General features: G+C 37.5%; 1 protein-coding gene across 11 annotated transcripts in view; it reads right to left on the bottom strand.

Moving 5' to 3' along the window:
* myo18ab (myosin XVIIIAb) overlaps positions 1–16786 on the bottom strand; it is a 171247-nt gene that overhangs the window by 20485 nt on the left and 133976 nt on the right. For all 11 annotated transcript variants that reach the window (XM_040130483.1, XM_040130482.1, XM_040130486.1 and 8 more), the window contains 6 exons: positions 15674–15778; positions 14234–14380; positions 13644–13757; positions 8512–8628; positions 5978–6061; positions 2349–2486 (listed from right to left, as the gene is read on the bottom strand). In XM_040130483.1, the coding sequence (XP_039986417.1) occupies positions 2349–2486; positions 5978–6061; positions 8512–8628; positions 13644–13757; positions 14234–14380; positions 15674–15778 (705 nt within the window). The remainder of the gene's footprint in view (positions 1–2348; positions 2487–5977; positions 6062–8511; positions 8629–13643; positions 13758–14233; positions 14381–15673; positions 15779–16786) is intronic.

Below are 16786 nucleotides of genomic sequence, written 5' to 3' on the forward strand. Positions count from 1 at the left end.
TGACCTCTCTCATCAAAAAGCAATTCTCAAACCAGCCTGTCTGGCACCAACAATCATGGAACAGTCAAAGTCACTGAGATCACATTTTTCCCCATTCTGATGTTGGATGTGAACATTAACTGAAGCTCCTGACCTGTATCTGCATCATTTAATAAATTGCACTGTTCCCACCTGACTGGCTGATTGGACAATTGCATGAATAAGCAGGTGTACAGGTGTTCCTAACAGTGCTTGGTAAGTGTATGTTATACATACAATGTGTGAGGTAATGCAGAGCCAGTTGGACAGTACACAAAAATATGTGATGCATAGAAACCCTAACTGGTGCCAATACCTAACCGTAATAGTAAGATATGTTCTAAGAAAAGCAAATTAAGCAGATGCTACACCAGGTTCCAGATTTCCCCAGGAAACGACACAGAGACTGACTGACATCTGTCTGGGAATAAAGCCGCATGCGGGCTCCCAAAATGCAGATAATCAGTTTCTGTATGAAAGGAAATTTGGTGTTAATGTTTCCATTAAAGAATAATTACGGATTATTAAAACTTGGGTCTTACTTTCGTGGTTTTGGCCATTATTTCTACCGGCTATTATAACCCTGTTCTTTTTAAAATAATTGCTATCATGTTTACCATGTTCACCACCTTAGGCCATGTTCAAACTGACGTTAGCCCTGGGAAACTATTTGTAGCAAATATCATAGCAATATAGCTGATATTCGTTGAGATATTTCATTCTTGACCAAATAGTTGGTCAGACTGACTAAGAATGCTATTTCTAGAGCCCTGCTGCTGGTATGAATAAAACATTTTAAATAAATAAAGTATCCTTATGATTATGGCCCTCAAAGAAACATTCAATACATTCTAAGAAAGCCCTTTCCTGTTGTGGTTCAGTGAGTATGGATACAAGCCTAACACAGAACACAGTCAGAACACAAAGTTAACTATTGATTAGCTTATTTGTATCAATAATGGAATGGAATGCTGCAGTGGACTTTATTCACATTAGTGGCTGCTGATTGTTAGGACAAGGTTTGAGGAGTCAGTATTTATACAGCTTTGAAATTTTTGCATCACTTGGCCTTTCTAATGATGACTGTGAACAAGCCACAGTCCTAACAAGCTAATTAAGGTCCGATACCTTGGTAAAAGTTATCTGAGAGCTCAAATCTCTTAGTGTGCCCAAACCTTCGTATGGGGCTCCTTTCCTTTTTTCACTCCAAAATTGTACAAAAGTAATACTCTAATCTTCCTTAAAATGTTAAAAAGAATGTTAAATCTTAAACATTATGCCTATTGGAGATCAGTTCATCTTCTACTCACTGAACTATTCCCAGTAACAGACATCTTAACCAGGAGCACCAAAACTTTTTTATGCCACTATATTTTAGTCTGCAGCAGTGTTTAAAAAGACCACTCTTGTATGAATCTTTGAAATTATCAGTGAGTCTGTATTTTCTGTGCATCAATGCCAGCAGCACAGTTTATCAGTGAGTTAGTTTATCAGTGCATTTGCCACGCTGTGCACATTTCACATACAGAGTGGGTGTTGTAGTCTGCCTCTTCACATGTATTGATTGAGCACTGCTACTTCCTGCTTTGAGGAGTAATACTACTCAAGCAACCTGAAATATTCACTCACTGCAGTTAAATGCTGGTGAGAAGCCATCAAAAGCAAACCAAAAGGCAGAAGGAGTCTAACCCTTGTGAATATTTTCCAAACTCTGCACATTTCACCACAATCTAGAAATAAAACTATATTTTAAAAAAATACATTTAATGAATAAATATATATTTTTTGACTTCGGAGGACAAGGAGCAGGGGAATTGTGCCTGGTGGTGAACACATTGCATAGATAGTAATTACTGAACTGAACCTCCTAAATTCGGTACAGGCCAGGGTCATTTTAGCCTCGGGCAAGAGAGGATTTCAATTTTTCCCTGTGAGTGTGCAGACAGCAAACTTTATTGTTCATGTGTGCCTTTTGTTTCAGGCAAAATCTGTTATTTTGTCATTTTGAAGTGATTTGAAAATGAAAGAATAACAAATGGTATTTTCAAGTGAGAATAACACAAGCTAGTAGACAAACCTAAGCAGCAATGGTTATATCTAACTGGTGGTGGTCTTAAATTTTATGGAGCTACGGTACATGTTCATGTGGTGCTATTTGTGTTAAGTTTATCATTACCTTTTTTGTTTCTGCAGTCAATCTCTGATGCTAGCAGTACAGTTCAACTTCCCGCCAACCTCCTCCCATGTCCTCCACATGCTGGAGATTCCTCTCCAAGATGCCTACCACCACCAGCACCACCAGCACCCCTCCACCTGTCTTTTGAGCTCACCTCCAGGCGTTTGACCTGGGTCTTCTCAAACTCCAGCTTGGTCTCCAGCTCGCGGATCTTGGCCTCCTGTCGGCTGACGAGAGATTTCTCCACCATGGACTGCTCCTGGAACTCCAGCTGGCTCTGGAGGGCTTGCATCTAACACACATACATGCACAATTTTATTATTAATATTTGTGTTAGTGTCACTCATTGGTTAGAAATAAATCTGAACTTTTTAGTCTTAATTCAAAGCGTCTCATCACAAAGCATGGACATTACAAATGGGGTGCTGCAAGACTCTGTCCTGGGTCGACTACGTTTCAGTCTTCATGTTACAATTGTCAACACCCAACTCCATATAGTTGTAGATCCTTATGACCTTAGGCCCTTGTATTCCCTTAAAAACTGAATCTCTGACATAGTTTTTTCATGACCCAAAATTTCCTCCAAATACATCACAACAAAATAGATACTAATTATTGGCCCAAAAGAAGAAACTGTGCGTACAATTTAATACACTGTCTTAGCTCATTACAGCACAAGAGGCCTTAGGTTTTTATTCCAACCAATCAAAACAGTAGTTGATGTTTTGATTTGAGCCAAAAGCTTCTTGGGGCACAATGGTACAGCAACCTATTGCTGCCATGCCAGAAAAATAAAAATGGATGAGTAGGACGTTATAATATGAAAAGTTTATTGTTATAACAAGATGTTTTTCACTTTACAACAAGATATTTTCATGTTCTTACAAGATATTTTCAAATTATTACGACATACATACCTATCACGTCAACAAGAAACTTTTCTTGTTGTAACAATATACTAATTATCTTGCTGTAACGTGAAACATTTCACGCTATAACAAGATAAATAGTATATTGTAACAAGAAAATTCTAAGGTGGAGGTGGACTCCCCATAATATGTTCTGAGGTTGTGAACTGGCACAATATCATCCACCACGCTCAACAACCATGTCTCAACCCTATCATGGAGTAGAACTTAATCAAATCGTGTGAAAGAGCAATATTCGTAAATTTATCCATTCTTTGCACACCGTTTCCTTTCCTTCCATTCAAACATGAGCTACAACAATAGAGGCCAAGTTATCACGTTATAACGTGAAATGTTTGACGTTACAACAATATACGTCATCATTTAATAACATGAAATGTTTTATGTTACAAGAAGATGTTATTGTTATAGCAAGAAACTTCTTGGTAAGTTTGTATGTCGCAATAAGGTGAAAACATCTTGTTATAATGTGAAAAACGTAATGTTACAACAATAAACTTTTCACGTTATAATGTGATACTGATCTGTTTTTATTTTTCCGGTGAGGCAACATTACGCTTCCATACAATGCCAAAAGGGAGAGAATTTGAAGTATTTTGACTTTCAAATATGTGACAATTTGAAACTTTGGAGTAGCCAAATGAGATACAGGTTCTTAATTAGCAAGTTTTACAGATTATTTTTGATTTTAGACAGAGCATGGTTAGCTTTTTATCCCCTTCTGTCAGTCTTTATGTTAACCACATCTTGACTCCAGCTTTGTACTTGACACACAGACATGAGAGTGGTGTCAATCTCCTCATCTCACTTGGAAACAAAATGAACAAGCTAATTTGCCAAAATGTTGAACTATTCCTTTAAGAGAAAGTCAAACACTGATGCATTAGGAAATTTATCTTTCTTTACAAGAGCGGGATGAAAAGATTGATATAATTTTTATGTCTGTAACTTATAGTCTGGTAGTGGTTAGCTTAGCAAACCTAGACAAGTGAAGAGGATATAGTTAGTTTGGCTCGGATTAAAGTTAAAAATACGCTTACCAACACCTCTAAGTCTTACAAATTACCATGTTATATCTTGTTTGTTTCATTTGTACAGAAAAAAAATGTAAAGATGACAATTTATGGTTTTTAGGGAAAGTTACATATGTTGTTCATTCCAGCACGTAACTACCCCTATAAAACTGTACAAACTACAAAATGCTTTCCCATTATTCTTGTGTAAATTTTCAACAAATCAGATACAACATGTAAAGAAGTCAGTTTAAGGGTTTATATTCCTCAAAGTAAGGTATAATAAAAAGTTGGTTTGGTATCGGTACTGAATTAGAACAGGCATAGAACATTTTTAAATGATAACCAATTCTAGTGACAGATTCTGATAAATAGCTGTCCAACCATATATTGCCATTTTAAAATAACCCTTGAGACAGATGTGGTTGATGTCTCTCTAGCTTTAGATAAGTTGAAAGTTTGGTGAAAACTGCCCTGAAACAGATGTCTCAGATAGTATCATGTGGATAGATCATTTTAAGATAACATATTTCTATACAGTATAGGTGGAGGGGAGGATCCTGGTCTAATTTCCCCCTCCTCTTGGCAGGGTTTGATTTGTCAGGTACAGCTGTGTCTGATAGACAAAAACATTCATGCAGCAGCAGTCATTACAAGGATGACAGCACTAGCATGTTCAGTTTTATTGCTTGTCTGAATTGGGAAACCAAGTTGGCCATCTTTGTCGCATATTGCCAGTGCCAGTCCTGCTTGAATGACACATCAATTACATCAAGGGTTGTATTTGTCAAGAGACCAATATAAAGGCAAAGGAAAGAGGCTGAGGCAGCACTGCAAATTTATGAAAGTCAGTAAATGATATTCTTCACTGGACACTGTAGCAGAGAGAAAACTCTAGAAACTTCTCAGTTTCAGGGGACAGCCGGCATTATGAGACTGAAACTGTCATAGGGTCGTCATAGTTTACAATTTCTAATCTGAGCTCTATAGGCAACAATAACTGATCTAATTATAGATCAGTCTGCAGCAAACTATGAAAAACTCCCATTTTCATTTCTCAAAGCCCAAAGCGCAATATTAAGATTTTTTCAGTCAGTCCAAAGCCTCAAAAATATTGAGTTTAATATCATAAAAACAAAATAGCAAATTCTCATATTGAAGAAGCTAAAAAACTAAATGATTTCCTGAAATCTTTCTTGCTTTAAAAGTGACACAAGCCCAAAAATATGAAAAATAAATTGCTACTGTTCGTGAACCTTTTGAAATTAGTGATTTTCCTGGTTCTGAAAGGTAAGGATCCAAAGGTCAGAATTAGTGATAAGTGATACTAACAAACTATAATCTGACACACCATATGTGCAAAGACACAAACATGGTAAAATGGGAGATAATTTCTCTATTTTTTTTTAACACTCTAATTTTCTTTAAATAGTTAGCCTCAATAGAATCTTGAGGCTTGCTGCTTTCAAACAATAACAGTAGTATAGTTTGTCAAGGCTAAATGAGGATTCAATTTGATGCCAGTCCTCATTTTGCTTTTATGTACAGAACAGGAAAAAAATGCGGATAAGGAGGGATGATTATAGCAAGCAATAATTCAGGAACTATTGTTTTATGAGTGAAAAGCTGTAAACCTATCCTTTAAGTGTGATGTTTCTAAAATTGTCCTCATTGTCTCATTTTGATCCTCTCTCCGCAGGCTTTGGTACCAACAAGCACAAATACCTCACACCACTCACAATAAAAATATCCAACTTGTTCCACACTGTTACTCCTATCCCATTTTACTTTGCTTTTTACTGTGACTGCTTGTATACTAAGGGCAGAAAGCCGGCATCTACCTTCTCCTGAACCTCCTGCTTCTCCTTAAGGGCCTCCTCCAGCTGGGCTTGTAGATCACTGATCTGAGCCAGGTTCTGGGCTGACTGAGGTCAACAAAAACACAGGAAAAAAGCAAAGTCAGTGAGCAACATATCAGTGGACATTAAACATATTTCTTCTTATATTCTATCTGATGGAAGAATTAATAAGGATTTCATTTTTACAAATACGTCATTGGTTAAACATAATGGAGACTATGCATACAGTTCTAAAAAGAAAATCTAAATCCATCAAACGCCAATCAATAACAAAATAGTAGATTAAGTAAAACATGATGACATCACAGTGACATTACCTAGACAAATAAATCTGCTGAGTGATTTTTTTTTTTAGTCTAGTGAAAGCATATCAATGAATATCATTTCAATGTGACCTGTGTGAAATATTTGAAACAAGTGCTTTTTTTCGCAGTAGATGAAGCACTCTGCTACAGCGAGTCCCATCGGGAGTTCAGCTGCTTCAATTTAGACAGTAAGGACGGATTCATTTGGAGCCAGTGGAGGCAGATCACTCATCACCCATCAGAGAAGCAAAGGAAGAGCTTTTACTCCACTTTTATTTCCACTTGCTGCTCGTCTGCACATTCAGCTACATTAATACTAATGGGGGGGGCACTCAGAATTCGCCAAATACCACCGCTTTTCAATACTGACAACTGGCAGGGATGGATGGTGCTAAAACAATTCAATGTAAAGCTTGCTCCAGGGATTTTACCTTTTTACAAATGAACTTTGGATTGCTTATTGATATGATAAAGTGGTAGACATGAAGTGATATGTGAAACATATATGCCAGACTACGTGTGCCCGTGTTGTGCACACATGTTGATATACTAGGCAGATTCTTTGTTTTGCATTAAAAAACATAACAGCCAGTCAATGTCACCTGTCTGTTCTATGATATTTGATTCAGTTTAATTGTTTACACACTAGTTATAGAATTAGTTATAGAATTAATCAATACTGCAGTGGTTGCTTATGGGACGTTTATGGAGTTTTTGACCTCTAGTAACGCTATGGAGGTGTTTCTCTGTGAGTGGGTCCCCGTAATGTCATTATCGTAATTGCACAGGAGCACTCACGTGTGTGGACAACATGCTACACAGTCTGACCAATGGTTTCACACTATTCCACTGATCAACATGTGGCGGCAACATGCCACGATATGATGCAATGCGCAGGGAAGAAGAAGACAACTGGCGAGTAAACATGGAAATAAACAATGGTAGATTTAAAAAATAGGATTTGCAAAAGTTTTTTAGGGAAGGAAATACATCGAGCACAATTGTTAGAGCAGAATAATACACACAATGAATTTTGGTGAGTGGTTCTGAATCTTAATGTAACTTTTGTTTGTTATAAAAATACTCCACAGAACACCTTAATGTGACTCATCCTGAGTTTCAATGCAGTTATAGTGTTTTAGAAGCTTTTTGATTTCAACAAAATAATATTCTGAAATAATAAATACTGTTCTTTAAGTTATTGTTATGACTGTTTATTTATTGTTTGCTACGACATCAAATTTGAAACCACTGAATACTGACACAAAATAATACCAATCAGAAGCTTTTATGTATGAGCAATGAGTGTGACAATGGAATAATTAAAGATTTTTACTGTGCTATTAAAATTAGTTATGTACAGTTACTTCATTATACAAGTGATCATGGTCTTAATCTATAGTACTGATTTCAAAGACAGTTATTTGTCAATTCCATAGAAAATCTAGTAGTACTTTCCTCTGGACAAAAATAAATCAATGAAAAATTTGTGAAACACTTTTGAAGGTGACGTGCACTTTATGCCCCCAAAGTACACGGCTTTATCACATTCAGCCAGCTCCCGCCCCCAGACATACTGCAAGACTGCGAAGTTTGGAGATGCAAAATGCAAAGATATGAAATGATTGGGACCATTCAACTGAAAGAAGTAGCAGTACTACTAGTAAGCTAGTAATTTACAGTGTTGATCAGTGTTGATTAGTCTTATAGTGTTCTGGGTGAATTAATACCTTCGCTACCACTCATTCACCCACTTGTGCAGACCAGTGAAGAAAGATGTGTGTGCCAGGCTTTTAACATTATTTGAATGTGTGAAGGGATCCTGTCCAAGCTAAAATGGGGTGTGAAGCTCCTTTTTAAATAGCAGGAATTTTGATTGGCAGGACCACGCACACATGATTTCCATAAACACGTTATGGACAGCCGATCCCGTTGCTGCTCTGTGGATTGAATTTTATTTAATGTTTGGATTTTTATGTTAAAGTGTTTTTGAAAGGGTTTTTATAATTATTTTGTTATGAATAAGTAATTTCTGTATTTCCCTTTTAAAGTAAAATTATTAATCAATCATTTAAGAATAAATCCTCATAAGTAAACAATAGTATTAATAAGCAAATGCAATTTTCAGGTTTGAATTATTCCAGTGATATCCTATAGACTGCACGTTTGCACCCAGTGTATGTGAAAGAGACAGAGAGGAGAAAAGTAAACCTGGGCCACTGCAGCCTTGTGTTTCTTCATCAGCTCGTTGAGGTCCTCCTGGTCCTCCTCCATCCTGGACTGCAGGTCATTCTTCTCTCTTTGCAGACGACTCAGCTGCTCCTCCAGCTGAAGGGCAGAAAGCAAAACAAAGACTTGTGTAAACAGATGGACCCAGCGGTGTTGTTACCATGTCAGACGAAATTAGACATAAGATGGCAGATGGTTCTATCACCAAAAAAAAAAAAAAAAATATATATATATATATACATATATATATCCTCTACATACTAAGTCCCACATGTAGGATCTGTGCTTAAAACAGGGTCAAAAACTCAAAAACTAAACAACTCTATGAGTCAAATGCTTTTGTACTGTAGCACAATTATGATAAATTAAGGAGAATTTACTCAAAGGTTTTGGGGTTTTTTTTATAAATAATAAAATGGAAATTTGTAACTTCAAGAAACGAGGCACCAGTCTGGGTTGTATGTCTATGATTGTGAAAATTTACATTTTTTTGTTATCAATTATTAAGTTGTAGTAGAATACAACACTATAAAGAAGGTACTTTAAGCATGATCAAGCAGTGCTAGTCACACACTGTATGACTCCAAATAAACTCAGAAAAATCTAAATGGGCTTCAAGTGACTGATTTACAGTGCTGGCATTGCAATTTAAAGTCACAGCTGATATAGTACATGTCTGCATGTGGTAGCAAACTCACTGAACAGCAGCACACACACAATATTAATACTTTGTATACAGTATCTCAATTTCAGTAGAAGGCAGCAACGATGCTAGTTTGAAAAAACAAAACGGAGGCAAAAGTTTGGTTATTAAAAGTATTACATTCATTTGTAAAATGGCACTAGCTCAACATAAATTGATGGGGGTAAATTTTAAAACTCCATCCATCCATATACTACCATCAAAACAAGGATGCCTCACAGACAATACAAAATCAAAAGTCAAAAGCAGTTACCCAGATGCACTGAACCACTTAAAAAGATAGTAGTACAAATAGCTACTGCTATTTTATGCCAGTCCCATTGCCAGTCCCCAAGATCAACGGACACATTTCTCCACACTCTGGTGGTACAGTGGAATAATTTTGCTGAAAAACTGAAACGGACTGCATCTGAATATGGTTTTAGGCAGCCTTACAAAGCGTATTGTGGCTACCATGACAAAAAGAAAATACGTGCTCAGTTTTTCAACAAAACAAGAATTAGTTTTAATGACATCCCTTTTTTATGTTGTAACAAGTTATTCCTTTATTGTTAAAAACGGATGGATGATACTTTCGCTTTGACTCCTCCAAAACAGAAAATAATAACAAATGCTTCTAGTTTTAATGAGATATGTCAATTTTGTGCAACAATGTGAAAGTTTCGTGATATAAAAAGATATTAAGACTGTGGTAACAACAAATGTTTTTTGTAAAAATTGAATTATTTGACATGTAATAATGACAAGAATAATATGTCATACAAAATATGTTTGCATTAATATAGTCCTTTCTGTATCATCTGTTTGTGTTGTTTTTCATGATGTAGGACCACAACAGAAAGAAGATGTCTTGGCTTTATTAAATTAAATTTTATTTTGAAGTATGAAATGAAATAAAAAACAAATGAATAAATTTAACATTACCAGTCATTCCTTTCGGAAAGAATAAAATATGGTGTTCTTTCACAGCGTCTTTCACAGGGTCAAGTATGTTAGCCGCATTTTTCACTTCTCCGTCTCACGTGCGTCTGACGGAACAGATAAACTCCTATTTTAATAATTCCAGCTGTCTGCACAGGCTGCATCTTGGCTTGTGTTTTTCTTGTGCTATACACATGTAAATGCATCCCAAAGCAAATTCTTACGCTTCCAAGTTTACGTATTTTCCTGGATTTTACGCTCTTGACTACAGTGGCTATATACTGGGCCCGAGCACTTACAAAACACGGGTGACCTACAACTCAATACAGTGCCTGAACGCATCCCCTGTGGACTCACGTGGAGTACTGAAGCTGCCACTGCTGCTCTGCTAACGTGCAGCTCATGCTACACCTCCTGTGCAGATGCCGTGTTACCACGTGTGCTCCAAATCAGAATTTCAGAATTACTTTTGGTTTATAATCATCAGGGGCCAACAGGGGTTATTTAAGGTCCCAGTCATAACCAAGATATCCAATTAGAGGCTAAAAGCTAGCAGCCACTGCCTCATACCTTCAGATGAGGGGAGGGACTGTGCTGAAGTAATCCTATTTCTGTAATGACTGGGATAATATACAAAAGATAGCGAGAGGTTGGTGGTGCAGGGCCATGGATTAATAAATGATGACTAATGTGACTTTGTGAAAAGGCTAATGAATCCATTTGCACATAGCAAGTAGATGAGAGGAGTCGGAGATAGGCAGAGCTGACACTGTGGCATCCATCTTATTAAGGAACAGTCCCAACAGGATGTTGAATGAACCCAACTCACTGAATCAAAAGACAGCTTCAAAATATGGATGTGGATTATTAGGTTATAATTTAGCTATTCTGTATTTATTTGTGTTAATTCCAGCCACTGCTAAGACGAACCAAGGTGTAATTCAGGAACTAAAAAAAACCCATGTTGAATCTGGGGCAGATTCATTTACACATCTCACTTTCCTTTTTTAAATCCACCGTTAGCCTCAGTGAGTGCTGATAAAAGCTTTGAAAGCAGCTCTAGCTCTGCACAGTGGGGAAAATAATGTGATGGACACTTGAAAAAATGTGCCAGTCGGCAGCATCAAACTGTCATTTAACACATTTAACAATACCCTGTCAGTGCAATCTCAATCCTATTACGTGGGTTGGCTCTGGGTTTTTTTATTTTTTTTCTCTCAGATAACTGTGGCTCTCTATCGAAAAATAAAGCTTTTGAAAACATGCGAGAAATTTTTCTCAAAACACTGCAATTATGCCAGGAGAGTGGTGGGAGAACTGAAAAATTGTGACCATCTGAAAGAAATGTTATTTGCATGATTTTATCTTCATAGATGTGGCCAGTGATTCATCAAAAAAATCTTCAATTTATGCAATAACCATTCCTTCCATCGGTTCTCCAAGCCTTTTACTTTACCAGCAGGCTGGATGTGTGCTGCAGAGGCCGTCCTCAAAGATAGCGTTTCAAAACAAACGGCTGGTTACACATTCATCTTATTTCTGCAATATTCCTTTCCCACATTCTACTTAACGGATCACACATTTGGTGAAAACAATTAAATTGCGTTGGACCTTTCAAGGTCTGTATTTTCTGTAGTGAAATACTTATCAAAACATCTCGTACATCTTTATCAAATGATGATAAAGATGAGGTCACCCATGGGATAACTGGGGCCAAAATACCTTTTAAGTTAAAGCATACAGAGCTGAAATCTGCTTGGTTTTATTGGACTTACGCGGGCAACTGATAATCAGTTGTGCTGAGGAACAGTGAGGCCTGTAGTTCCACACTGTTGTCGAACGGTGGTATGTGCTGCTGCAAAGCCACTGGTAAATTATACCTAAAGGATGGAGCTAATTAAAACTGATGAGCTATGAACCTCAGAGTTTAACAGAACTTTAATGAGATCCATGAGCCTTTCAGACAAACTAATATTTCCCTGCAGATGCTTCCACAAATCTGAGCAGAAACACTAACTCATTCAGCGGAAAATTAAATTCTTTGTATTGCCTCAGTTGTTTTTTTTATTTTTTTTTTTTTTTTTGCACTATTGCACAGTGTTGACTTAGCATTATGTCATGTATGCAGCCATCAAATGATCTGGAGTTTTCAACCAAGTAATGGAGCTAAGGAAAATTTGCAAGCTGTATCAAATCAAGGACCCATTGTTTGAAAAAGGTAGATCTGGCCCTGTTATCATTGCAAACTGCATGTGTGCTGTGCCAAATTGAAAAGCTCTGACAAGTGCGGTGCATGAGGAAAGGAATATAACAGGCAGACAGATATATTAATTGAATTGTAGTCGAACACGAAAAAAGTCTATAATTGATCTGGTGGCATACCCCCGACTTCATATTGCTGCTCATAAGTTCACTAGTACTCAGAAATTCCAAAGAGCGGTTCATTGTTCTCCAGTACATTTCAAAAAGAGGAATACATTTGGAAAAGAGCCGACAGTGACATTTTCAGTGAGTGTGTATATGCTGTACATTCCTGTTTGCTGCCTCTCTCTGTTTAGAGGGTAAAAGAAAAAATGAAAAACAAATGAAAGTGAGGGAACACAAAAGTCATCCATCCATCCTCCTCTATCCATCCATCCATCCATCCATCTTCTCCTAGTAACTGCTCCCGAACTGCAGCTGTGTCAACTCAGTTATCTCTACCTGTCACTTCACTGTGGACATTTCTAAAATGCCGGGTTAAACTTTTCAAGGTGCTGTCTTATTAAAATTAGGTTTAGCGATATGTTAAAACCAGTTTCTACAGTCAGTAATTTCATTTCAACAGGCAGGCGAGAAAGCACGAGGAGATTAAACCTCACTGTTACAGTGGGTAAGATTGAAGGTAAATGAATAGCAGGAGAAATGTGGGAGTGAAGAAGGAAAAAAAGGCAGTTTGACCGACATGTGGAACCAGATTGCCATGGGAACAGTGCATAAAATAAGAAACGTCATGCCAAAAGGACAGAAAAATATAAAAGGTCAAAATAAATTAGAAGAGGCCGAGATAGGAAGAAAGTAGTAGTAGAAGTAGAAGTAAAAACTAAAGATGTAAAGACAGATGTAGACATAACAGAATGTGTATTTTTGCAGGGAAGTAAGAAATATCCCCCTCTTCTCCCAGCAAATGAAAAACAGTGGAAGTATGAGCGTGAGCTCTGAGGGAACAAATGTGTTGGCTAACTCCTTGTCTCTGGCTAAAGGCAATGATTTGACATATCTACTGCTAACTACCACGACAGATGGTGAAGCCATCAAAAAAACTCAAAAGCACAACCTCAGTGATCACCACTGATGGTCATTTCCAACATGCTGTGACATCTTTAGCTTTTTCCTTCTATTTAACAATGATAAGCAGCAAACTTAATTTGTTGTGTCACATTTGTTTGTGTCCCTTGTTAGAAACGTGTCTTTTAAAGGCTGAGAGGAGGATTCAGACAGCTGTACTGACCGCCTGTTTTGTTTTGGAGATGTCTTCCATCTGAACGTGTAGGTCTTCAATCTCCACCTCCATGGACTTACGAGCTTTGACTGCAGCCGCACAGGTGAACTCAGACTCCTCCAGCTGGAATGGACACAGAAATCCAGGAAAATGTGGCAGCTCAGTAGCCTCAGAGGAACTTAACACCAAGTGTAATTTTTGAAGTTACTGAATTATATGTACACACACATTCTGTAATACTATCAACTGATTCTGGCCGCACTCCAGATTGTTGAATGCAACAGTGGTTCTCTGATTTTTTCAAAGAAAATACAGTAATCCTGTACTCTAGACCAGCAGCTTCCAAACTGTTAGGCCCCCTTTTGGAGGTGTGGGAGAGTTGAAGGGGGGCCCTCGGGAGGAGAGATGTGAGGCATTAGCTGCCTTTGCAGATGCTTCAAAATGTGTACTCTTTCTTGGAGTCCTAACGTCTGTGTCCAGTAAAGGGATATTTGGGATATCACTAGCCTGCCTTCCACAATCCTGTAACTGTCTTACTGCATCTGAATCAGACTATAAATTGTACCTCGTCTTTGTAACTAGTGCAGTTATGGCTGTACCTGATTCTTGAGCTGGGCGATCTCCCGCTTGCTAGGTGCATTGTTCTTTATGTGGTCCAACATGATCTGGGCGTCAGCAAGCAGAGCCTTGGTTCTCTTAAGGTCCTTCCTCAAACGCTTCTCAGTCTCTATGTCACCACTTCTCACCTGGAAAACAGGAACAGTTGAGGTTTGGTGACTCTACGGTTATATCAGGGATTGGCCACGGACTCAATTCATCTGACCATTTAAAGGCCAAATCAGTTAAATTTACGCACAATTTAACAGTTTGGCTTACTGTATAAATGGAAACACAGTACAGCTTGAAGATTTCGTGTTTCTTTCAAGCAATCATTAATTTAAAAAACAAGGTTTATTTGATTTCTTTGTTATTATTACTGATGTAAACAAACACTTAAAAGCATCAGAAAACATTAATAACTTTGATTCTAGTGTTGTATTATGTAAGTGAGGGCATTAAAAAAGGCTTATTTATTACCTCTAACCAAACTTATATAAAATAACATTCACGGTGTTAAAGATGTTTGGGAAGATCAGATGACTGTCTGGTTTAAGAAGAGTTAGTCTGTGTATTTATTTAGAAATAAGACATAAAATGATCTGGGGGATTCCCCTCTCTCTACATTTTAAGGACACATTAATATCATAGTTTGATATTATAATCTTAACTCTTTGGCATTGCAACTCAGAAAATGGCTAAAATGATTAATCAAATATCAAAAGAGTTGCTGATTCACTTTCTGTCGATTGACCAACTGATAAATTGTTTCAACAATAGTGTTTTGAAAGGAGCAGGGTGTGTTTAAGAAAACAGAAAAAGAAACTCTGTTAATGAAGTTTGGTAATTGAAAAACATAAACATAAACAAACAAACAAAACTTCACGTTATGTCAGTACAAGAAACTGGAGGATTGCACAAACTCAGTCTGACATGATCAAGGTCTTAAATTCATTCATTTTCTGACTGGCTCGGTTGCAGAAGGCCACTGTTCTTTCACATCAGCCTGAACTTTAGCAATACTGTTGGTTCCTCTGACTGCAGTCGGCAAAGTCGGAGGACAAATATTTGATTCTGTCAGTATAAATGATTCTAATTACATAAATCTTGCATTACAACAAATAACACTACTGACATTCTGTTACTATTCAACTCTGCACATACCAAAAGGCCATTTGATGTGCTGTGAACATGCAGAAGAAATGTACAGATACACAAGTCAAGCCCTGATCACAGATAAATGTGTCTTGATTCACTATTTCACAAAATTTCTTGTTAAAGTTGAAACTTTTAATCCGGACTGATGGAATTTAACTCAGATTTCACCATCCAGAGGGATGCTGCACGAAATCACACCAAGGTGTCTTTTACGTTTTCTATCTACGACCCTCTTCCAGGTCCAACAGGACTGGGGTCCGTCACACTTTGTACAAAGTAGTTACCTTGTCCTGTGCTGATAGAAGCTTTGACTCCAGCTCTCTCTTCTCTTTCAGCACCTTCTGCTTCTCATCGTACTCTTCTTCAAGCTGGACTTCCATTTGCTTCAGCTAAACACACACACACACACACACACACACACACACACACACACACACACACACACACACACACACACACACACAAATTAGTAAATTCATCTATCTGGTCACAAAGGAGTATATATATAAAACTGCTGACCTATGACAAAAATCAATTATTATTATTATACTATCATGAATTGTAGTAATATCTGTACCAAATTTTGCACCAATCCATCTAGTAGATGTTGAGATATTTAAAACCAGTATCTTGTTATCACATTGACTGTAAAAATAGATACATTCTAACACTGTCCAGTGTACAGTAGCTTGTGTTTTCATTCATCTCCTTCATTTATCTATTCATGCATAATCCATGATTACATTATATATCACTATGTAAATTACCCAGGAAGACACAGTGTAGAGTATTCTCAGCTTTGTATGAGTGTGTGGGCTAATGAGGGCTCGATTGGTGGAGGGCAGTGGTGGGGTGTCAGCATTGACAAAGCAAAACAAATACAAAACAGCAATAAAAGCAGTTACAGCGACAAAGCTAAAAATGCACCCAGATTCCAACAAGCAGAGTGGCAAACACTGCAAACACTTATGAAATTATATGTGAATGAGCAAGTGAGAGTGCCAGAGTGCTGAGTATATTATACTGATGGAGGCAGTCCTGTGGAAATGTATGTTGTCCTGACTTTATCACTGGTCATTATTTTTGGTCATTCTTAAACTAGAATAAATACATTATTGGAGGGTTTCTGAAGCTTGAACCATTCTAGGAACTAGAAATCAGGAAACTTTGGTGGCTGTTGCTTAAGTTGTGGCCATTCCTTTTTATTCCATCTCTTATGAGTCGCCCTTTATTAAGTGTTTTGATTGGTTGCTTCAGTCATTACTGATCTGGACATTTTGTGAGGAAGCAGCAAGGTAAAACGATTTGTCTCTCATTTTCAGTTCTCTCACTGTCTCTCTCTCTGTCTGTCACTTTCTGTGCCCAGTAGCAAACATTTTACACTTGCTTCCCCCAGA

This window comes from Xiphias gladius, chromosome 7 (assembly GCF_016859285.1).
Source record: "Xiphias gladius isolate SHS-SW01 ecotype Sanya breed wild chromosome 7, ASM1685928v1, whole genome shotgun sequence".
Classification (NCBI taxonomy): Eukaryota; Metazoa; Chordata; class Actinopteri; order Istiophoriformes; family Xiphiidae; genus Xiphias; species Xiphias gladius.